Source organism: Hydra vulgaris, chromosome 12 (genome assembly GCF_038396675.1).
Source record: "Hydra vulgaris chromosome 12, alternate assembly HydraT2T_AEP".
Taxonomy (NCBI): Eukaryota; Metazoa; Cnidaria; class Hydrozoa; order Anthoathecata; family Hydridae; genus Hydra; species Hydra vulgaris.
This window is the reverse complement of record NC_088931.1, coordinates 4,262,501-4,289,000: the sequence shown is the minus strand read 5'-3', so window position 1 is coordinate 4,289,000 and position 26,500 is coordinate 4,262,501. Positions and strand designations below refer to the sequence as shown.

General features: G+C 25.7%; 1 protein-coding gene across 2 annotated transcripts in view; it reads right to left on the bottom strand.

The window, feature by feature from the left end:
• LOC101241494 (otoferlin) overlaps window positions 1-26,500 on the bottom strand; it is a 140,657-nt gene that overhangs the window by 52,917 nt on the left and 61,240 nt on the right. For both annotated transcript variants that reach the window (XM_065811278.1, XM_065811279.1), the window contains exons 24-31: window positions 15,064-15,164; window positions 14,883-14,979; window positions 7,469-7,588; window positions 7,135-7,287; window positions 6,520-6,648; window positions 6,325-6,379; window positions 1,352-1,429; window positions 231-412 (exon numbers count right to left, since the gene is read on the bottom strand). In XM_065811278.1, coding sequence (XP_065667350.1) covers window positions 231-412; window positions 1,352-1,429; window positions 6,325-6,379; window positions 6,520-6,648; window positions 7,135-7,287; window positions 7,469-7,588; window positions 14,883-14,979; window positions 15,064-15,164 — 915 coding nt within the window. The remainder of the gene's footprint in view (window positions 1-230; window positions 413-1,351; window positions 1,430-6,324; window positions 6,380-6,519; window positions 6,649-7,134; window positions 7,288-7,468; window positions 7,589-14,882; window positions 14,980-15,063; window positions 15,165-26,500) is intronic.

Genomic DNA, 26,500 nt, shown 5'->3' with positions numbered 1-26,500 from the left:
TAAACAGTTTTCTAAAAATTCTCTGAAATTCTTCTACTCTTTAATCTCTTAAAATTTTTTTTAAAAATGTGTAAAATTTCAAAGTATAATAATATCTTTGAATAATTTTATACATTACCTATATTACCCAGCTTGATGTCAATATAAGCATGCACACACAATTATTAAACTAAAGTTAAAATTTAAATATGCATGATACACTTGAAAATAAAATTAAAAAAATTTCTCACTCCAAAATCTTGATCAAATAATTCAAGAACAATAATCGGAGGATTTACTGCAAACTCTTCAATTTCTCCCCATAGCTCAATGTCATCAAATTTAAGCATCATATCCCATGTTGGGCTGCGTGTCTCCCATACAACATATGTCTGTTTAAACTTATATGTTACAATGCATCGACAAAATACATCTAGATAAACAAAAAAACATCACAAAACTTGCATTTAATTTTTGCTCAAAAGGTTTAAAACCATGACCTTGGGAGTACTACTTTTAAGTTATTTATACTATATATTTACAACAGCCAACATCGAATAATAATATAGAACAAATTTAGGGAGTTTAAAAAATATTTTTTAATGTTTTTGAAAGAATATTATTACTAAATAACATTTTATAAAAAAGTTTTTAATTTTAGCTCTTTCATAAACTTATTTTAATATTTCAATGTGCAATCATTCTGCATTTTTTTTGAGAGAATTACTTTCTTAAATTTAGTCTTAAAAAGTTTTTTTGAATTTCAAACTTGAAACGAATTTGTATTTGTTTTTGTATGATTAATGATATAGATAATTCAAAACAACTTAATTATTAATGTATTAAAAAAAAAAAAAAATGGCAGTAAATTAAGTAAAAAAGGTGCTTAATAAATGAAAATTATATTATTGAACTCTACTATTAAAATCTAAAAGTCATTTTCCACTCATTCTTTTTTCTATGAAAACAGTAAATGAAAAATAATCATGCAATAATGCTTAGTTTTGCTACGGAAAATTTTTCCTTTATACTCACATAATTATTTTTCTTGTTCAAAAGGACAATTGGAAACTCAGTTTTTTTTCCTTATAAAGAAAAAATTCTATTGCTAATTGTGTTATAAAAATTCAGAGTTAAATAATCTATGTGATTAAATTAAATATTAATTATTTTAATTATGTGAATAATTAAGATACTAAAAAGTTTAAAAATAGTATAATAGTAATTAAGATTTTAGTTTTTATATAAAATGCAAATGTAACAATGTGTTTACAATAATAAAGTAAAAATTATTTTACTTTAGATATATAATCAATGGATGAATGATAGTATGAAAAAAATGATAGCTAAAAAACAAAACAAAAAACCCTACCCGAGAGACCACTATCATCACTTCCAATTAAACTTCTTGCTTGATACAAATGAGCACGAACAACAAACTTCTGTTTTTCTATAAAGAAAATAAATGATATGCTGAAATAAATAAATGTATATATATGAATGTGTGTATGTATATACACACATATATTTATTTGTATGTATATATACACATACATATGTGTGTGTATGTATACACACAAATAAATATGTGTGTATATTTATTTGTGTGTATACATACGCACGCATATATGTATACTATTAGAATTATTACGACCAATTTTTTAATTTATTAGATTATCAAGACCAATTTTTTATCTATTAGTATTAAGTTTTTATGCTAATAATATTTATACTTAAATTATTAGTATTAAGCAATTATGTTAATAATATTTATAGTTGAATTATTAGTATTAAGTAATTATGTTAATATATTTATGCTTAAATTATTAGTATTAAGTAATTATGCCAAAAATATTTTTACTTAATATTTAGTTTAAAATAAAATTATTTTTATAGTGTCACTAAATAAATAACGTAAAATACAGTTAAAAAATTTTAAACTAAAAAAAAAAAAAAGGTTAAGGGCTAAAATAAAATGTTGGCATAATCATGTTTATCATATAAAAACTTAAATGAAGGCAACATGATACTTAGTGCAAACATGTATTGTTTTTAAAATACGTTTATCACTATTAAATTTAAAAAATTGATTATAGTAATTCTTTAAAATTTATTTGTCTAAAAAATTGTGTGTGCATGAGTTTTGCAGTGCATGAAAAATTATTGATGACATGCTGAAATAGACTATTGCAGAGCTTTAGTACATACTAGGGTGATGATTTTTGATTTTTTTTCTCAAAAGTCATTTCCTGTAGCATGAGTGGGTGAACATTTGTCTATTAATGACAAATGTTCACTAGGGTGGTTCAAAAAACAACTTTTTTTAAAATAGTCTGCTGCACTTCACTAAATGTGTTCTATATAATACAAAAACACTAGGTTTAAAATTTTTTTGAATAAAAAAATTTTAAACCTAGTGTTTTTGTATTATATAGAACACATTTAGTTCATTTATTATTTAGTTTGTATTATATAGAACACATTTACTTAATTTCACTTATAATAACATGTTTAAAAAAATTATTTTAAAAAAACTTAAAAATATTGACTTTTTTTATTTTCATCTTAAAAACAATAGTTTTTAGGCGGCATCTGAAAATATTTTTATGTAAATTGATTATTATTTTTGAACTTTTTATATAATTTCGCTTCTTTTGAGTACCAGGTTGACATACTTTAGAAAAACTTTTTTTTTTTCAAAATATTAGGGAACTGTCAAATTTTTAAGGGTCTTGAGGCACCCCTAAAAATATTTTTTATTCAAAAAAATTGCAAACCTAGTGTTTATGTATTATATAGAACACATTTAGTTAAGCAGACTATTTTAAAAAAAGTTGTTTTTTGAACCACCCTAATGTTAAAGGGTTAATTCCATTGAAATATAAATAAAGGTCACACACAAACAACTTTGAAAAGTAATGGAGGTCATTTTGGCATACAGGTACCGAAAAAAGTTTAGAACCACTTAACAATTTTGCAATTATTTAGAACCACTTAACAATTTTTCATATATATATATATATATATATATATATATATATATATATATATATATATATATATATATATATATATATATATATATATATATATATATATATATATGACATGCTTTAATAAAAAACCTAAAAGAATTTACACCGCATTGAATTGCATACACATTAAGCGATCAATAAACAAACACACACAAATGTATTGAATTCAAATGAAAATAAATACATTTTAAACATTTAATAAATACATTTAAACAAAGCGATGTAAATATTTATATCAATATTTACATGGATATCCTTTGTTTTTAATCACCAGATGAAGTCTTCTAGGCATATTTTCAACCAACTTTGAACAATGATCTTTATTAGCTTCCAGACACCAAACTCATCTGGTTTCATCCTTCAAGGATTCTGTAGATGTACATAGGTTCTATCAAAATTATCTTTGATGCATTTCCACAAATTTACAATCGGATTAAGATCCGAACTATTTCCAGGCCAAGGAAGAACTTCAATTTTGATGAAGAACATCAAAGTTCAATATTAGATTCATACATTAAAAAAATAATGAAATTATGCCAAATTGTTAAGTGGTTCTAAACTTTTTTCGGTACCTGTATTATTTGTTATAAGTGTGTGTATATATTTATACAAATATATTCTTTTTGCAGACCTAATACGCTAATCCATACGCTTTTTTCATATTAAAAAAGAAAATAATAAAGAATAACGAATGTTTGATTTTTAAGATAAATTACAGTACATAAATTATTTTCATTGTATTACAATAATTGCAAGTCATAGATATTTTGTTATTGTTATTTATTATCATTTCTAAAAAAAAAAATTGCTTAATATATATATATCAAAACATTAAAACATGAAAAGCAAGAGATTTAAGTATAATACAATATATAATGTCCTCAAAAAAAAAGTAAGCATTTTTCTTAAAACAATATAATTATTTATTGTTTCTAAAAAAATTAATACAATATTAATAACTAATAATAATATATAGAGATAGTGAATTAATAATTTAAACTCTTAATTTCACTTATAAAAATTAAATGAAGAAAAAGAAAGCAAGCCCCTTGAAATATCAATAGGCCAACGCTAACACCAAAATGTTGAATGTTTTAACATATTTATTTTTGTCAGGAAAGTATTAGTGAGGTGATAAAACATAGAATTAGATTTGGTATTTTAGCATTTAGTCTTAACTTATATCATTTGCTAATCATACTTTGATAAAAGTATAACATTTCCAAGACCAGCATGCTAAACTTTATCAAATGCTTCAAAAATGTCAGGAGGGAAAGCCTTAACTTTTCCACATTTATCTAATGCAAGATAAAACCTATTGACTATTATTGTTAATAAATTAGCAGTAGAACAAGAAGATCAAAAATTAAATTGATGATCAGAAAGTAAGTTATTAGATTCAAAATAAGAGATTAAGTGTTCATTAATTAAAGACTAAAAAACCTTGCTTATGATAGTGAAGAAGACTATGGGGACGGTAGTTAGATGAGCCAGATTACTCTCCAAAATTTTTGATAATAGGGATAACAGATGCCACTTTCCAGAAGGCTGGAAAACAAGACTCTGATAAGCACTTGTTAAATAGTTTTGAAAGCATAGATAGCAGCTCTTGAGAACACTTCTGAAAGACTATAACAGGTATGTTATCCAGATCACAAGCTGTAGAAGAGTCTAAGCAGGAAATCACTTTAGATCCAGTAGCTGGATTGAAACAAATGTCAAGCAATGGATCAACCTGTTTGTCAGCTATATCAGGTAGAATGTGATTAGTGGAATCAAGAGTTATGATTGATGAAAAGTTCTTTGCAAACAATTCAGCTTTGTCTTTAGGCGAGGTAACAAAATCTGAAACATGCAAGAAAGGTAAAATAACAGATTTTCCCTCATTATAGACACTGTTAAAGATTCTCTAGAAGACTCTGGAGCTTAATTTTCTGGAGTCAAACTGTGTATTGAACTAAAGTATTCACCAAAAGATTCCTTTATTTTTATTGAAGAATTTAAATTACACAATTTCAGTAATAATTATTTAATTTCTTTTGATGTTGAAAGTTTATTCACTAATATTCTATTGGAAGAGACCATTGAATTAGCAGTTTCTAAAATATCGATATAAAAATAAAAATCTTGAACTTAAAATTTCTAATGCGAATTTAAAAAAACTATTTAGGTTTGCAACCTGTAGTTCTCATTTTTTGTTTTGTGGTAAATATTATGATCAAACTGATGGTGTAGCTAAGGGGTATCCACTTGCTCCTGTTTCAACCAATTTATTTATGGGGAAATTAGAAAGTAATTATTTAAATGAATTTAACGGGAATAAACCTTTATTTTATAAAAGATATGTAGATGATATTTTTGCCTCATTTTACTCAAAAACCGATAGTACTATTTTTCTAGAGTATTTTAATTCTAAACGTCCTAATATCAAATTTACATGTGAACATGAACAAAATGGTATTTTACCATTTTTGGATGTTCCCTGGTAGTACCGCGCTCAACTTGTTTCTCCGCGCAGAGTCCTTGTTCAACAAGATTCGTGTTTCGGAGTTATAGAGTTGAGAGAGGGTTATAACCACAATTAAAGTAGACTCCTCGTCTGTAGTGGCCATCTGGGCCTTGGGGAAGTGAATTAACAAATATATATATATATATATATATATATATATATATATATATATATATATATATATATATATATATATATATATATATATATATATATATATATATATATATATATAATTTGAGTTAACTGAAGTATTTTGCTGAAAGAAGACAAAATAATGGTTAGACTTATCCGAAACAAGGATCGAGTTAACCGAGGTTCGACAATACCAGAGATTTTTAATAGTAATTAATTAGACTATTTCAAGTGACCAAATAAAACAGTTTAAGATTAAAAAAGTTCGAGTTAACTGATTCTACAAATTAGAGTACTCAATTTTCTTAATGTTTATGTTATGTTTCCCCCAAAAGAATACATGTCCACTGTAAAAAAGCTATGTGGTGTGTGTGGTAAGACGGAAGCGGAATTATTTCAAATGTATTTGTTATTAGTTTAACGCACATGAACAACAACAATGGCCAAAATCAGCAAGTGGCAGTTCAACATCAACAGCAACGCCTACGCCTGGCTCAGTCTGATCAAAAAGACAGTACAAAAAGAACCATTTTGTCTTCCACCACAATAATGCACTCATATAAGGAAAAGATATCTAATTTAAATTACCTTGTTTTTGTTTGAATTTTATTTATATACAAATAACAGCACACAGACACGCACACAGATAAAAATAAAAAAACATACTTGTATATCTTAGGTAAGAAGGAGGTGTTGCTAATACTGATAACAAATCGTCTTCCTTATGATTAAAAAAAAAAAAAAAAAAATTAAATGTCATTCATAAATATAAAATTTGACAAAAGTATATTGGAAATGATTTATTTTTTCTGATCAAAATAAATACTTTTAAAAAGTCTATCAGTTTATAAAAATATATACTTGTTCAAAACCTGGAGGAGCATCTTTCAAATAATCTGTTTTATGTTTCAGCAACCCTAACCAAAATCGAACCTCAATCTTTGCTTGAATCGCCCATCCATTTTCACCATGACCCATTTTTCCAGGAAGCTTTAACAAACATTAAGAATTTTTTTTTTTATATAAATGACATTACATGTATTACATCTTTATGTCATAACAAGTTATTAGACTATGTAGTGACATACATATTATTACATACATAATTTTTTAAAATTGAATATCTACCTTAGTTAAAATTGAACTTTTGCAATATCAAACAAACAAAAATAACTTCTAAAACTTATAAAAGTATAAACAGTAATGATAGAATAACAAATAAAACCAACAATTATTAATCTCTATTTTTGTCTCATTTCTTCTATGCTTTTTTTAAATTCTTTAATTGTTTTAAACTGTTTTTAATTGTTAAAAATCAAATTTTTTAATCAATTCTAATAGCTCTACCTGAATACTTTACATTGACATGGAGAAAAATAATATCCAAAAGCGTAAAATTTAAAGTTATTGTATTATTTTTTAATAATTTGACACTATTTTACATTATCAAATCTTTAATACAAAATTTAAAAATACCCTTAAAAATATTGTTTGCACTCTTCCACAACTTCTTCCTTTTTCAGCATCCACTTTTGAATACAAAATGTCTTCTGCAGGTATTCTAGTATAAGCAACTCGCTTGCCACTCCGTATCATCCACACAAATACATCAGGAAGTCCATGTTGCGGCTAAAATAATAAAAATAAAGCAAAAAATCTCAGCTAAAAATCTAAAATCTAAGTAAAAATATATTTTTAATTCTGGCTACCTAATCTAGAACATTACTATGAAAATCTTTTTTTTTATAGAAGTATTAAAAACATTTTTTTAATTAAAGTATAAAAATCTTTGAGTTAGATAAGAACATACCTCTCTTACAATTTTACGCATGAGACGCATTAATGAGTGTGCTCTTTCAACTTGAGCTTTGATATTTTCTGAAGATATGCAACAAAGTGCAATATCTGCTGCTTGAAGTGAAATATTTTTCTAGATAAAAGATATTTACTATTGAACTATTATTCACACTACAGTAACTTCTAAAGTAATGATCTTATTTTTAATAGAAAACAAAAAAAAAAAAAAAAAAATGCAATTGGTGAACTAAAGTAGCTTTTAAATTATTATTATAAATAAAAGTCATGTTTTCATTTTATTGTTGCTTGTAATTTATTATTTTCTTACAATATTCTTCATTTATTATGAACAATATTATAAGTAAATAAAAATATTATTATGAAAATGTTGGTTTTTATGCAATTTATTTTACTAGTTTTTCTTTTTCACAAAATACATCATTAATTGGATTTAGGATATTTTCTTTTACTCTCTTGTGTGTAAAAATACATTTAAAATATACTTACAATTTTTTTTTTGCTGGGTATTTTTTTTCTGTCAATTGTTTTCAATAAGTATAAAAAACATTTAAATTCTATTTTTCTTTTATTGATTTCTTTTAATGGTTTATTAACATATTACCTGCTATTATGATTATAAATAATGTATTATTCATTATGATTAAAGATATTATAATGATTGTATTTGATATTACTTTGGTTGCTACTTTTGCACTTTTTAACAACTTGTAACTTTTCAACCTCTAAAACAGGTTGTGTAATTTATGATCTGTAAAAAGAAAAAAAAAATTTTAAGCACGGAGTCTTTGATTCATTGCCACCATTATACATAAAGAGTCCAAGTTCAAAACTGAATGTTCCTCTAAACTAAAAGTATTATTTTTTCCCTAAAGTAGTAAACCTCTTCAAATTTTTGGAGCTCCTGGATACTAAAATCCAGGAAAAGTTAATAACTTTTTGACATTCAAATCTGGAGTCCTTTTTGGAACTCTACATTCCTGATGTAAAACTATTTATATATAACTTGGGCTATTATGTATTTACTTGGACTTACAAAATTGCTTTTTTAAAAAAGTCAAATAGTACCAAAAATGGACTACATTTATAAAAGCAAAATAAAAAAAGTGAATGATGTTTGCTAGTGACTTCATTTTTGATACTATTTGACTTTTTTGTTAAAAATATTATATATATATATATAATGCGCTGGCAATAAATTTCAAATGGAGAAGACTATATATATATATATATATATATAAAATAAAAAAAGTATATATTTGTATAAATATATACTTTTTCTATTTTTTACACAGACTTTTTCTGAAAAACAACTTAAACACTTTGATTATTTTTTCATTTATCAGAAGCACAGTCAAAAGTAAAACCTATAACATTATTTCAAACACAATCCAAATTTGTTAGATAAACTGTTCCAAATTTGTTAGATAAACTGTTGTAACAATTTACAATCACGTCCAATACACCAGTAGCATTTTTAAAAGTTGTAATGCATATGAATATAGCTTTTACTTGAACTTCATCGTTTCTCACAGGTTTAGGGTTGAAATAAGTCAGGAAAAGTCGGGTGGTAACTTTATCCTCTAATTTTGAACTATCAGTTGATCCACCGCATAAGATCCTAAAATATTTAGATTTTAATAAATTAAATAATTTCTCTTTTATATCTTCACCGAAAAAAGCTATAAATTAAGTTTTCCACCTCAACACCATGCATTTTCTCAAACTTTAATATTTCTGTGCTCTTTGTAATTGGTTATTTGTTCTTTGCCAATTTTATAAGTTTTATATGTTACATTCAGTTTTAGTTTATCAACTTTCCAATCAACGATTAGAGTTTTTTATTTTAAACAATTCAAAATCACATTGGTCAAAATGTCTAATGAGTTTGTAAATTGATCAGAAAATCTGAAGTTTTTGTCGGAAAATGTCTAATGCCTGATTACTAACTTTGAGCCCTGATATATATGTATATATATATATATATATATATATATATATATATATATATATATATATATATATATATATATATATATATATATATATATATATATATATATATATATTATAATTGCAGACCTCATTTTTATACTTTATGGATAACCCTTTTTGTCAAACTTTTTTTGCCAACCTGATGGCAATCTCTAACAGTTTGAGGTCGGCAATTTATTGCTGACCTCATTTTTTCTTATTCCAAGGGTGTATATATACATGGTGGCCAGCTAAAAGTAAATTTAAAATTCCAGGATATATCCAGGATTTTTCAAGGAAATTTTGGGTTATTTAAGGATATATTGATTTTTTCTTGACAATAGAATGGACCAGTAAATGCAAAATATATTGTCTTAGAACGAAAGAAGAATCTTATTGGATTGCTTCAGTTTTTTTAATGAAAGATCAAGGTCTTAAATTGTTTGTTCTTTTTCTAAAATTTCCAAAAGTTTCTAAAAGAATTTGCATTTGCAAGGACAGTGAAGTCTCTCTTTGCTTCTGCTTCAATGCTTAACTTGTCAGCATCAGATTTGAGAATTTCAATGCTCTTTCTAACACTTTCTTTCTGTTTTTTAATAACGAAAACATCTCCATCAATCAATGGATATTTCCTGCTTACTTCATCTACCTTTAACTGATCCTTGTTTTCTTTCAATATTGCATTGTAACGATAGTATGCTAGCTTACAACTTTTTAAAAGATCGCTGGGGAGCTCTACTGATGAATAACAGAATAATATTTTTCCTGTCTATGTTCATCTAACATTTTAAGAACCTCCCAATTAACATGTCATGAGAACTGATGTGATCATAAACTATTCTTTGAGAAATAATATCTCTCTTGCAGATTTTTGACCAACAACAGTTTGTTGACACTGAATCTTTGTTCTATCGCAGATTGGCCATGAGATAACACAAAAATGATAGCACAGACTTTCCACAATGCTGAATACTTCAGAGTTTTGTGTAAATAGACAGGAAGAAATTTATCAACAGAATCAGTTAACTTGTTAAAAGACTCAAACTTTTCATTAAATCGAACATCTTCTGCACTAACAAATTCATCATATTGTTGTTTTGCATCATCTGCATCATTGGTTGAAAGCCATTTTAATGCACTCAATCTCTCAGCTAGAACCTTGAATTTAACAGTGGATATTTCCTTGTTTTAAACCATTTCATTTGGAGACAAAGATGAAGCATTCCTCACTAAAGAATATTTCAATGGGCATCTTTCTTGTAATTTTTGCAATAACACTATGATAATCTGCTTACATTCCATTATAAACTCTAACTTCTCTTCTGGTTTACAATAAAGAGAACTTAGCATCTGTTTTAGTGCTGTTCTGAATTCAATTTTGTTTACATCTAGTTGGTTGTTTGATTTACCTACTTCAATCTTTATTAAACTATATGCAGTTGCAGCTTTATTTAAAATGTGTGGTTTGAGAATCATTTTCATCCAACTTCGCAACATGCTTTCTAAACTGTTAGATAAAAATGCAGCTATAGGTCTGTCTGTTTGAAATAGAACTAGAAATACTTTCAATTTTTTTAATTGTGAAGATGATGATCTACCAGAACTTCATAGCTTTTATTTTTAGGATGTCTGCTTTTGCATTGTGATTCCCAATTTTATAATTTTAACCATGTTTGGCTATACAATAATGCCTTTAGAAGCCACACCTTCATCTTCTACCGAGCAAGTTGGGCAGAAACTGTGAAACAATAAAATCCAAAAATATAAATGCTGAAATGCTATTAACTTATATGTAAATATAAAAGATAAGAAAATTTATTATTATACTTTTTTCTGCTTAAATATGCATACTTATGGCAAAGTAAGCAGATCAGTTTTGCAACCTCTAATATATTCATCTATTTTAGCTGATGACTCTTTGAAAAGATTATAAATTGCACAAAATATTTTCCCACTTTTGGGAATTTTATTGCTGTCTGTAGGGCACCAAGAACAATGTGCAAACTGCAACTGCCCATATTAACTATATCAGAATAATTTTTTTTCTGTCTATGTTCATCTAACATTTTTAGAACCTCCCAATTAACATTAGGACCATCCATTGATACTTGAATTAGTTTTCCAAGATCAAACATCTCTGTTGCCTCAATGAGTTTATGAAACAAAATCTGTGAATTAGGGCGTCTGAGGGATTTAGAATCAATATATCTAGCTTTTACAACACCAGAATTTGAATCCCAGTATGTAACTCCACAGTCTATTTGTTCATTTTTAAAGATTACATTCATACTCTCATCATATAACAAAACAAAGATGGGTGATGCTCTGACTTCAGATATAAATTGCTCTCAATGGTAAGGTGCTAAACCAAAATTTATGAGGTAGCCACATTTTGTTTTGCTTAATGCAAAGTTTGATGCTATTGTACTATCAGAGAACATAGATTTAAATATTTCATTTAAATTTAAGCACAATCTTAAAGAAAAATGTGATATTACAACATTTAAGGTCCATCTTATTTCTGCCTTGGTAACCAGAGTTGGAGATTGAAGATCCTTTATAGTAGGTTGTGCCAGTTTGTCATTTAAAACGTTGTTTGAATTAGGAAAATATTCTTGTAAGTTAACAAATGCTGCTTTATTGCCAGATATTTCTGTAGTAAAATCTAGGAATGAAATGTGTAAAAAAATAATAATAATATTCGGTAATGTGCACAGCTAATCAATTTGCTCCACGCATTCCAAAATTCAAAAACATTTTTAAAAAGAAAAAGAAAAAAATCAAATCAAATAACTAAAAAACTACCAGTAAAGAATATATCAGCTGCATTAAGTGTCCTTGCATGCTCTTTATGCTTCTTACCAATTGCATGAGAATCCAAAACAGATACTCCCATGTTAGAAATATTATTATCTGTTTAACACCAACGACATCTTGCTTTCTTTGAATTTAAAAAACAAAATTTTACCCAAGAAGAATACTTTTTATTGTATAGCCATTCTGTTTGGAAACAACAGTTTTTTGACTTGGGCATTATGTTAGTTATATTATGTATTAATTGTTATATATACTTGCATATTTTATTTTCTAAATAATTAATAGAATTAATAATACAGATAGTAAAATTAATTAAAATATTTTCATCATTCCAGAAAATACATAATCAAATTAAAGATTTTGTAAAAGATACAAACAAGAAAACGGAATATTGAACTCTATAAAAAAAAGTTCCAGGATTTCCAGGATTTTTTGTAAAATGGGGTGTTTTTCCAAAACTTTTCTAGGACCTATAAAATTCCAGGACTTTTCCAGATCTTCCAGATATTCTCACATCTAAAGTGACATTGTTTGGTTATGATACTATCATTTATTCTTGTCGTGATAAGAAGCCAACACTCTCTGATTGCTTGGAGGGGGCATTTGAGCTTGAAATAGATCTCACTTTAATTCAGATAAAACTCAATTTTTTCAGTCAATCGTTATCGCAGTAATTTAGATCTTCCTATATTTATGAATGGTAATGTACTATCATCAAGACTTCATCTTCTAGGACTCTTACTTCTGATCTTTCTTTCATATATCAAATCCGTTGCAAAATTAGCATCTGCTAAGGTTGTATCTCTTTATTGAGCTCAACACTTTCTTACTCAGGATTCTATTCTCTATCTCTATAAATCTCAAATCCGGCCTTGTATGGAATACTGTTGCCATATCTGGGGCGGATCTTCTAATGATGCCTTTTCTCTCTTAGACAAGGTGCAAAAAAGCATTGTAAACATAGTTGAACCTGCTCTTGCAGCCAACCTCCAACCATTATCACATTTTCTACAAATACTATAATGGGCACTGCTCTAAAGAGTTAGCGTCTCTTGTGCCATCTACTAAAATTCATTCTCGTATCACTCGTCATTCAATTAAGTCTCATCCTTTTTCTGTGACTGTTCTTAAGTGCTCCAAAAACTTATATTCGTCTAGTTTTTTTCCTTGAACATCAGTTCTTTGGAACTCGCTTCCTACATCTTGCTTTCCTGATTCATATAATTTGCAATCTTTTAAGTTGTCTGTCAATTGTTATCTTGCTCTACAATCATCTTTTCTCTTCCAGTAATTTTCAACTGTAATTAGTGGTTGCTTGAAGCCTTGAAGCTAAGAAAAAAATTGAAAATTTTGACCGTACAAAAAAAAACAACTGACTGTTGATTCCATGAGTTAGCTGGTCAAATTGACCTTCGATTAGTTTGCCTTCGATTTCTTATTTTCCACGCTGATATATATATAGAGGCTGATATGTATTTTTTTATTAGCAAAACGCTTTTAATTTAAGCAGCTAATGATTCTAAGTAAAGTGTCATTGAAAGTTGTATAAATTTTTATTTATATTATTTAATTATAAAAGATTTTTTTTATAAGTAAATTAAAAAAAGTAAATTTTATATAGAAAAAAATTTTGATTTTATAAGCAACGACTTAAAACAGCGATGGTCTCTTTAATAAACCTTATATAAGAATCATTAAAGTTAATTAACTCAAAAAGTAGAAATATTTTGTTGAGAAGAAAAAAAAAGACAAACTTTTTTGAAAGCCGTTTGAATTAAATAACTTTGATCTTTACTTATTTTTTATATTATTGAAACACATTTAAATAAAGTAAAAATCACTGCTAATGATTTTTTACAAAAATAATGAATAATATATATATTTTATTATTTATATAAGTATATATCTTTTATTATAAATTAAGATTTGTTTGCTTCTTTTACGATAAGTTTTTTTTAATTCTTGATAGTTAAGTTAAGATTTTTTTTAGCCCGTTTTTAAAATGTATACAAACTTTCAAAATATATTATCAGGCGTGGTCAAGTTTTCAAAATCACAAAGTATTTGCATGATCATATGATGACATGAAAAATATATATATAAATTTTAGGATCCCCACCAGTTTGATTTTGGGCAAAAATGTTGGGTGTTTTAAACGCCTGACAAGGACCTTAAAATTTATCCGATAAAATTTTGTATTCTTTTCAATAATATATGTTGGATTGAATATTAATTACATAAAAGGAGCATGTTGAAAAAATTAAGATACGCCTCCAAGTTATAAAATATAAAAAGTTATAAAAAAAAATTTTTTAACCAATTTCAGAAGATTCTGTAGAATAATTTCCTAATTTTTTTCAAGATGCTTCTTTTATGTAATTAATACTCAATCCATCATATAATATTTAAAAGAATTAAAAATTTTATAGGATAAATCTTAAGGTCCCCGCCAGGACTCTAAAATTTATATATTTTTTTTGCTTAAACTTATTTTCATATAAATGGTCAATTTATAAATCAATTTGTGAGTTCAATTTCAAAAATTGATAAAATATGAAACACCCTAATATCTAATTAATGCCACTGCATGGATATGAAATTTACAAATAAAATTTTACTATTTCTAGAATAGTCATTGAAGTTCTTTCTTGGTCTAACTTGTTTTTACCAAGATGTGTACCAGTCCTTTTGCCATCCGCAAGGTCAATATACATGCTTTAAAAAAAATACATAAAATTCTAATGAACAAACACTTTAATTAAAGCATTTAAGTATATCACAAAATTAACTCACTTTTACCTGCAATGGTGAACTAAATCACCCATAACATTTTTCAATGCAATGTTGGTTTTTGGAACTTCAAGACGAACTCTTTCATCAAGTTCTTCCAAGTTATCTTCCTAAATGAAAAAAATTTTAAATATTTTTTTAAAAATATTTAGCTTTATTTAAGACAAAGTTAAAAAATGTTAGAAATTGCTTTTAATTCATTATTAAATATTGAAATACCAAGCACTAAACATTTCAAATTTAAATGAAAATTTGTGTACTTATATATATATGTACATATATATATATATATATATATATATATATATATATATATATATATATATATATATATATATATATATATATATATATATATATATATATATATATATATATATATATATATATATATATCTGTGTGTGTAACTATAAATGTGTGTTTAGATCAACACTGTGACACCACACTGAAATAATTTACAAATATATCATACCCAAAACTTAAAGAACTTCTAAATAAACAAACAGAAATTATATCTAAGTGCCGCCATGAAAATAAACTTTTACTGAAAAATTACAAAGCTTGCTACAAATGCAGTTTATCTCTAACAATTAATTGTTTATTTAATCCATCTCTAACCAAACTTAAAAAATATTCATATACATGAGGGTGCAATAAATCATTTTTTTTAAATAAACATTGACGTTTGTTACTTTATTTATTGACGAACATCTAATTTAAGAGGTATGTCAAATAACAGGATCGACAACGCAGGTTGGGGGAGGGGGGAAGGAGGGATGCCCCCCTTTTTTTCTAAAGGCTCTTTTCTTTGGATTTTTTTTTAAAAAAGCAGTTCTATAGGATTTTTTAATTTATTTTCAATACTTTCAGTTTTAATTTTTTTTTTATTTAAATAATTTTTTATTAAATAATAAAGGAGTTTTATTTTCAAATAACTTATAGTCTAGTTAGTAAGATATATAATAATTAGATCTATTAAAGATGCTTATTGAATTTTAAAACTTTTTTATTAATTCAAAACAATTTTTCACGCATTCGCTAAGTGTGTAAAATTAATGATAACTAATATACAATATGACTGTAAATTGTTATCCATTAATACAAAATAGTGAATTTTTCTCCATTTAGTTTGTTAAATTTATTTACTTAAAAAAAAAACTTGAAGAAATTTAAATAAAAGGGAACTAAAAATAAAATAAAAGTTGTTTTAAAATTTTTTATTTAAAACATTTAAAAATAATAATATAATAATAAGTATTTAATAAGTTATTATAAAATTATTTATTATTAAATACTTAATATGATATTATTATATTTATAATATTAAGTATTTAATAAAAAATATATCATATAATTGGTGTTGTTAAACGCACAGTAAAAAATGAAAACTATAATAAACATAATAGTTTTATATGTTCTATTAAATTATATAAGTAAAAGTTACATGTAAATTACAAAGTAAATTTTACATGCTTTTGTAAGCGCATGTAAAAACCATGCTAAAACATTATTACTTTTTTCAGTTGCATACTTAATTATTAAACCTAAAAGTAATGCTATTAAAGAAAGTATTAGCATGGTTTCTTTTAAAGTCGTTGAAAATGCATTTTAAATTTTAGCAACTCATTGTTTTTTATTATAAATATATTTTTTTAATATTAAATAAAAAACTATCAATTGCATAATTATTTGGAAAGAAAATTAATGAAGTTATGCGTTCGTTTTTAAAAATTTTAAGCGAACGCCAACGTTTGCGTAAGTAAAAGTAAGACAACATGACGTTGGTTTTTTTTTAACAGACGTTCACACGTTTGTCGATTTGTTGCGCCCTGTACATTGATCATGTAATATTTTCAAAATTTAGATAATATCTATATGTTTTAACTAATATCTATATATTTATATCTCTAAATATACTTTTGTTTGCTTATGTATGTACAGCACACACACACATATATATATTTATATATATAGTATATATGTTACTGTTATCCGCCAGAAATATATAGTATATATGTTACTGTTACAGAAATATATAGTATATATGTTACTGTTACAGAAATATATAGTATATATGTTACTGTTACAGAAATATATAGTATATATGTTACTGTTATCCGCCAGTACCAGAAAGTAACTAAATGCTAAGGTTTATAATATAATTTAATATTGCAATTCTGAGTTTTATGTGTTACCACAATTATCAGGCAAGTAGTAAAAGTTTAATTTTGCTACATTTTGTTTAGTGGACATTATGGTTTATATTTGTATTTTGGATCGTTACAGGACGGAAATTGATTAGTAGTTAGGTTAATAATATTATTAATTTGTTTTTAGTTAGCTAATAGTTGTAAAAAAGTTATGTTTAATGTTGTTTAAAATATTTATTTATGTGATAATGTGTATTACTAACATATTAAAAAAATTAAAATTAAAATTGATACAAAAATGTATTATGAACATTAACATTATGAAATATATTACAATAGCTGTGTATGTAAATAATTTATTAGTTCCCCTAGAGATAAATAACACTAACATGGTCTATTCTCAAGTCTGTACCCCCCCTCCCACTCAAATATTTCCAAAAGGTGCTCGTAATGTCATTATGAGAAATTTGCTATTATATTGTATCCAAAACCTGAGGAACTGCTAAATAAATGAACCGAAATTAAACATTAGCATTTAGACAAATATATTTTAAATATTAGTATTTAGCTAATTCCTGGTATATGGTAACATATATACTATATAGCTCTAGTTTATCTATTGAGCACTCTTTTAAGTATATAATATTATACATGATAACATAAAGATATTTTCTTTATTCATATATATACACTTACATATATATATGTATTTATATATATATCTCTGTATATATATATATATATATATATATATATATATATATATATATATATATATATATATATACATATGCATATGCATATGCATATGCATATACATATATATATATATATATATATATATATATATATATATATATATATATATATATATATATATATATATATATATATACATATACATATACATACAGTGGTGTGCTAAATATTAGGTCATTGTTATATAATTTGACTTTACGTACATAATAAGTACTTGATAGTAATCTTATTTATTTAATTAGTTATTCTACAATTAATTCAATTATTAACTAATATTTTTAATGTAAGGAAACAAATAAACAAAATTTGTTTACTGGCCTATATAATTAGATTATTTTTATAAATATATACTGTGCAAAAAAATAGGTAAATTAAAATTAAGTACATATTTTCTTGGAAATAATGAACAATAATAAGTAAAAATTTAATTTGCTTATGGTTTATTAATACTTGGTTTTATACCCTTTATTCACAATTATCGCTGCACATCTTTTCGGCATGGTATCAACTAATTTTTGGCATGTACTTATTGAAATGTTTTTCCAAATGTATTTAATGTTTTTCCAATGCTCAACTTTATTTCTGGTCTTAGGAAGTTTTCCTAATTCATTTTTAATGTGTGTCCAGAGATTTTCTATCAGATTTATGTCTGGTGACTGGGCTGGCCACTTCAAAATCCAAATTTTCTTGTTATGAAACCAATATTTTACTACCTTTGATGTATGCTTTGGGTCATTAACTTGTTGACAGACCCAAATCAAAGGTAGGTTTTCTTTTGCGAAAGGTAGCATAACATCCTGCAGTAATACCCCATATTTTAATATTTCCACCACCATGTTTAACTGTTTTGACAGTATATATAGGATCATATTCCTTTCTTTTTGGCCTTCTGACATATTTTTTCAGTGCATCTGACCCAAACAAGTGAATTTTGGTCTCATCTGACCAAAGAATATTTTACCATTTTTAAGAAGGCCAGCTCACGTGTTTCCTAGCAAAATCTTTCCTGTTTTTAATATTATTTGGTATATAAAATGAACATGAATTTAGTATTAATTTATTACATAGAACACATTTAAAAGGTATCAGCAGACATTTTCAAAAAATTTATAGTTTTATGAGCCACCCTAATACATATCTATATACATATACACACAGATATATATATATATATATATATATATATATATATGTATATATATATATGTATATATATATATATATATATATATATATTTATATATATATATACATATATATATATATATATATATATATATATATATATATATATATATATATATATATATATATATATATATATATATATATATATATTGATACGTTTATGTGTGTGTATTTTTATATGTGTATGTATTTGCATGTATATGTGTATATGAATGTATGTGTATGTGTGTATATATATGAAAAAATTTTAAACAATTTTAAAACAATCTTTAAATTTAATATTAAACCGTCAAATTGCTTAGATGTTTTATAATTATAAACAATAACTAACTAACAAAAAATTATTATTAAACATTAACCTTAACTACCAAACAATTTCCATCACTAAATGACTTAAAGAACATATATAACCGTAACTTCTATTAAACAAATCATAGAAACAAAATCAACTTTTTACTACTTGCCTTATGATTGTAGTAACACATGAAATATATATATATATATATAAATTAAAGAAAATCCATAATCATCAAGTAAAGATAAAAAGCGACTAAAAATTTTTTTAACTTGTTTAGGAAACTTCTTTTTTAAACAAATGTTTCAGCAAACTCAAAATTCTGCAAATGTATGGCTAATATTCTAAGTTTAAAAAATATAATGACAACAGAGTTTCAGATAAATTTATTTACTACTACTTGGTTATATGATAAGTTTTTATTTAATTTGCAAATAAAATTATTCTAATGGTAAACAATAGTTAGTTAAACTACATGAGAGTTTATTTTTAAATACATGATATATATTAAAACATATTACTTTTTGAAAAAATGAATTATCAATTGTTATAAAACCTTTTTGGCTCACTGTCATTCAGCTTGTAGGTCATATATACCAAAAGCTAATAGACAAGATTATAATAGAAAAAATTATATTTTAAACTGTGAGTCGAATCAATAAGAACCAATAATAATATATGTATGTAAGAAACAAGAATATGAAACTGCTTTAAAACTTTCATTATCCATTATATATTTATTATTTATTGGATCATATCATTATCACCACTTATATTATTTGGAAAATAACTTTTAATGGGCTGAATACTTGATTTATTTTTACCTGGATGTAAACCTGTAGTAGATTATTTCTATTTTTTTTTAATGTATCATTTTATTTGGTCCATAATTAAAAAAAAACTCTTTATAAAGTAGTCTTTTTAATGAGTTTTGTAAAAGTTTATTTGGTTTAACACTGTGAACCAAAGAGACTGCCAGGTTTTATGTCGTGGCACTCATATAAAACTTTTTGAGCATAAAAGTATTTGTCCTGTAGGTTTCGAAAAGTTTTTAAAATCTGGACAAAGTTCTAAAGGTCAAAAACGGGGCAAAAGGGTAAGCCTGAGGGGGTCTTTGGCCCAATTATAAAATTAAAAGTCATTTTTTTAAAATATTATTAAATTTTAGTTAGTTAATGTGTTACATCAAATTGTTTAAATTTTTAAATAGATAAACTGTACTCTGAAAAAAATAAGCATAAATGTTTGCATTTAATTTCATACATAAATAACATCTACAACAGCATAGTTATAAATATCTGTAACAGTACATTCATATCAATACCTTTATACACCTATAAATAATATATGAATTTATATACATCTATTTAGATACTTAAATAAATGTACACACAGACATGAATATACATATATTCCTATGTATGCATAAAAATATATACTTGCATATTTATATATTATGTATATATGTTTATATAACATTTACATGTATATATGTGTACACACAAACTTATATCTGTGGATTGATAAAAGAAGTGAAAATCAAAAAATTTCTATTAAAAGTAGAAATTTTTTCTACTTTTAGTAGAAATTTTTTGATTTTCTACTAAAAGTAGGGTGGTTTAGTTAAGGGAGGGGGGGGCTTTGGTACATACATCGACTGACAAATAGCCTGACTCGCAGTCAAATAGCCTGACTCGCTGAGTGCTGCTACATCGACTGAGGGTTTGGCAGTAATCTTTTTTTTCAAAAAATTAAGATACGCCTCCAAGTTATAAAATACGCCTCCGAGTTATAAAATACGCCACCGAGTTATAAAATAAGTTTTTGTAAATATTAATAACTCGGAGGCGTATCTTAATTTTTTCAACATGCTCCTTTTATGTAATTAATATCCAATCCAACATATATTATTTAAAAGAATAAAAAATTTTATAGGATAAATTTTAAAATCCCCGCCAGGCGTTTAAAACACCCAACATTTTTGCCCAAAATCGAACTGGCGGGGACCCTAAAAATTGTACAAACATACTTTTTTTTGTTCAAACTTATTTTCATATAAATGGTCAATTTATAAATCGATTCGCGAGTTTAATTTCAAAAATTGATAAAATATGAAACACCCTAATATATATATATATATATATATATATATATATATATATATATATATATATATAAATTATGTTAGTGTATTTTACAAATAGAGTGCTTAATGTTCTTAAAGAACAGAGCAATAATAAATTAAATTAGTAAAAAACACTTATCTAACTTTTTTCTTTAACTTTAAGTTAAAAGGTGAAACTTAAAGTTGAAGAAAAAAGTTAGATAAGTGTTTTTTACTAATTTATATATATATATATATATATATATATATATATATATATATATATATATATATATATATATATATATATATATATATACACACATAAATATAATTAAAATTAAATTCTTTTTGCTCCAAAATCCACCACTACTGATAGTAGCGTGTCGCCATGATCTGGATGCTCTTTTTGTCTCTTAAATCTAGTCCATGTTGGTTTAAACTTTGCACGAATACTTTCCCCACATTGTTCAGCAAAGTTTCCTAATCCTTGGTTATGGTATTCCACATATTGTCAGGGATAGTGACCGCGTATCTACAGTACATTTTTTTTACTGGAAAAGGTTAAAATTTAAATTTTTTTTTATTTCAACAGAGTTTGGTTTCATTTTAGTATAAAGAGTATTATTCATGTCAACAATGTCAACAATAGATATTTGTTGTTAAAATTATTAATATCCAAATATAGTAGCCAATGCTAGTTACGCGGATTTGCACTATCCCCAATGATATGGCTGTACATGACACAGTAGAATGTGAACTTTCCATGTTGTGTTAATTTTTTTATTTAAATTTAATGCAACCTCTTGTGCAGAAAAAAATGAACTCTTTAAATTTATTATTGCTTCTTTGAAGCAAGGTTGTAACTTGCTAGAAAAACAACTATTTTTTACATTACGAAAATCTTTTAAACACTGAACAATCAGAATCAAACATGTAAACAACTCTAACATTTTAATTTCAAGGGAATCTAAGTTTTCTAGTATTTGGTTTGAATTGTTTCCATCCCAGCCTCTGCATTGATAACCACTTTGAATGACATTTTTTGACTTCAGCCAATCATCAAATTCTGGCCAGACATTCAAGACAAAAATAAAGATTATAGAGGAATATTTAAAAATAAATAAGACAGACAATGCGCCTAAACAGTACTAACAATAATAATAAACAATAAATTGTTTTATGAACACTAATATGAAAGAAAATATACAAATGTCACCAAACAAAAAATAAATAAAACAAAAAAATGATTACAAAAATATAAAGTATGCATATAACAATCAGAGGTCTCAGAATGGAAAAAAAAACATTAATGCTAATGTGTAAACATAATTTGTGTAGTGATTAAGTAATAAACATCTCCTCAGAGTCGCGTCTATTAATACTGGCATTTCGATGAGGATCAATACTAATAACTAGTTTAATCCGCCAGACAAACGTCATTTACACCTATTCCATACTGCAGTAAAAAAGAACTCACTACAAATAGCCCAACCCAAATTTGTAAAACACTAATATTTTTTTGGTGATATGATATAAAAAATGTAGATCTACTATTCAATATAAATAAAAATAATTAAATAAATCTCTTACCATACCACCGGTAGAAAAAACTAATAAATTAAAATTCTAATAAAAACGCCAGAAACAAAACTAAAATGACTAAAGTATGCAAACAGAAAATATATTTTCCCTAAAACCATTTAAAAAAATAGGTACTTCCAGCATAAATAAACCAAAAACAATCAAATGGCAGTATACCCTATAAAAATCATTTTTAAAATAAAATGAAACACAATAGAGTCTTCAAAAAAACTCTAACGCCGTCATAGATACTTCATTTAAATTTTGTTAACCAATCTAAAGCGTAAGAAAATGAACAACCCACGCAACTTAAAGTCATCACCAAAAATCAAGTAATATATGATAGTAGAAAAAAAAAAAAATATATATATATATATTACCTGCAAAAATGTAAAGATTTAAATCTGTAGTAAAGGATATAACTTTCTGAATAATAATAAAAGACGAAAACTGTGCATATGAAAATTAAAACAAAGCTGAGCAAAGAATATAAGATAATAGAGTTCAAAAATTCCCTAATAATAGTAGTAATATGCAAACCAGCGGATAAACAATATATTAAAAATACTGTATTAAGACAAAATAAATACTGTAATAAGACTAAACAAATTTTAGCCAAATGGGTAGTTAATAAAAAGTTTTTCAGGTAATATTAAAATGATATAAGGCATGATTTAAAAAGCAGATAAAATATTGTTTAGAGGTAAAGTTTTCTCTATGGTCTGAATCAAAGTAACTTTGAGATCATAAAAAAATCGAAATTTCAAAAAGTAGAGTTTTCTCTATGGTCCGAATTGAGCGTATTTTTGAGACCATAACAAAAGCGATACAAAAAAACTACATCAACAAATAAGTAAAAACATAACTAAATCATAATTTCAAAGAGTAAAGCTTTTATGAAATAATATTTTAGTAAAAAATACAATAAAAGAAAATCAGACAATTTTTGGTCAAATGGGTATTTATTAAATAGAATAACATAAGAAATATACCAAAATACAAAAATAATGTAAAGAACGGGAAAACATGTTTTAAAATGAGACTTTCTCTATTTTAAAATATGTTTTCCCGCTCTTTAATATTCTCTATTTTCGTATATTTGAGACCATAAAAAATGCACAATAAAAAGTTTAACTCTAACTAATTAAATATAAATAAAACTAGAAAATTGATGTAAAGTAAACCAATGATATTATGTAAATGGTAACACCTAGGAATTGTAACTTAGTAAAGAAAAAATAGATTTTTCATTTAGGTTTTTTTATGTGCCGACTAGATTAGAAATTTCTTGATCAATTTAATGTTTTTGTAACTCGCAATAGGTGGAATTGGCCATATATTTTTAAGATTAGTAACCTGTTCAACAATATTCCAGTGCTTTTTTATTATTTTGTTGATAAGTTTTCCAACTTTTCCAAATATTGCAACTATCAGTAAAATTCTCTCTTTTTCTCTTTCTTTTTTATATTTGTTGGAGACAAGTTTGTGTTGTGTATGTCGTAGTGCTTTTTTAAAACCTTTGTTAATAGATTGAATAGGGTAACCTCGTATAACTAAAATTTGTGCTAGTTGTTTTAGCTCTTTTATTAGGTTGTAATTGTTCGATATAATCTTATTGTATCTTAACGCTTGGCTATAGTGGCGGTAGTGGTGTCATGGTAAAGCGCTCGCTTTATAAGCGAGAGGTTCTGAGTTTGATCCCCACCACGCCCCTGGTAGTACTGTGCTCAACTTGTTTCTCCGCGCAGCGGCCTTGTTCGTCAAGGTTTGTGTTTCAGAATTATAGAGTTGAGAGAGGGTTATAACTACAAATTATAACCCTCTTCTGTAATGGCCTTATTGGCCTTGGGAAGGTGAATTAACAAAAAAAAAAAAAAAAAATTACTAAGTTGCTTTTTTGATGAGAGAGATGGAATGAATTATAATGTAATAGTGCTGTTGTATCTGTTGCCTTCTTATATATTGTTGTTTCTAACTGTCCATCTAGCTTTTCGATAATTGTTAGGTCCATGAAATTAATAGAATTAGTAAATCATTGAAAGTAAATTTGATCGTGGGGTGGATGGCATTCAAAAATTTGAAAACTTGTATTAGTTTCTCCGAAGGCCCATGAAAAAAAAAAAAAAAATCATCTATAAATCGTTTATAAAAAAAATTGAAAATTGGTCAATTATTTTTTCATCAATTTTTCTCATAAATAAATTAGCATAGGGCAGGGCCATACGTGTTCCCATGGTAGTACCTGTTAAATGTAAAAAGTGATCAGTCAAAAATTGAAAGTTGCTGTGGGTTAGGATAGTTTCAAATATAATGTCAATAAAAGCAATAGGTGGGCGTTTTATGGGTCTGTTATATGGCGGTGCTCTCTTTAAATAAAATTTCACAATGTCAATACCTTTGGGGTGAGGAATGTTTGTATACAAAGATATAAGATCAGCCATGACAAGGATGTAATTGTTAGTTTCTAGTACACCAGATTGAAGGAGTTCAAGGAAATGTGTTGTGTCTTTAAAGTATACTGGGAATTGTTCAGCAACTGGCTGAATAAATTCTGTGATAAAGAACGATAAGTTGGCGATTGGTCTGTCACAATCAGAAACAATTGGTCTAAAGGGAATGCCTATATTATGAATTTTGGGAAGGCCATAAAACAGGGGTGTACAAAGGGGTGTTTTTGGATGTAGGATCTCCAATGTTTTTTTATCAATCATATGATGAAGAAACATATAGTCAATAAGATTGAAAACATCTCTTGCTATACTTTTTGTTGGATCTTCTGAGAGTAGTTTATATGTGTTTTTATCTGATAAAAGTAGAGAGATCTTCTCTTCATAGTCAGTTTTGTCTAAAATACAAATACCCTCTCCTTTGTCAGACTTTTTTATGGTAATTGTGAAATTAAACATAAAAGGGAGTTTAGTGCGTGAATAAGTTTAGGAATTAAATTTTTTTCAACTTTCAGTAGTTGTGCAAAAACAAGTGCGGTTATATCACATTCTACCAAGTAAAGATAACTTATAATAGTTTTGCTTTTCGTCATAGGGGGAGACCAATTTTATTTTTTATGAAATGGATGCCTCATGTGATAATAGTGCAAATTTTAAAAATAAAAAAGAGATGTTAGAGAGTCTTCAACCATCAATTTCCCAAAATACTTATTTCAAGGTTTAACAAAAAAAAGTTTTAAAAAAATATAATACTTAATTAACTTAAATAACTTAATAAACTTAAACAAACATTAAAATAACTCCTGAATAAAATTCTCCATTCTCCATCTTTTTTAAAAACTTACCACCATGTTTGAACATGTTTTTGCAAATACATATCACCAATACTAAATCCAATTTTCTTTTTTTAAAAAAACT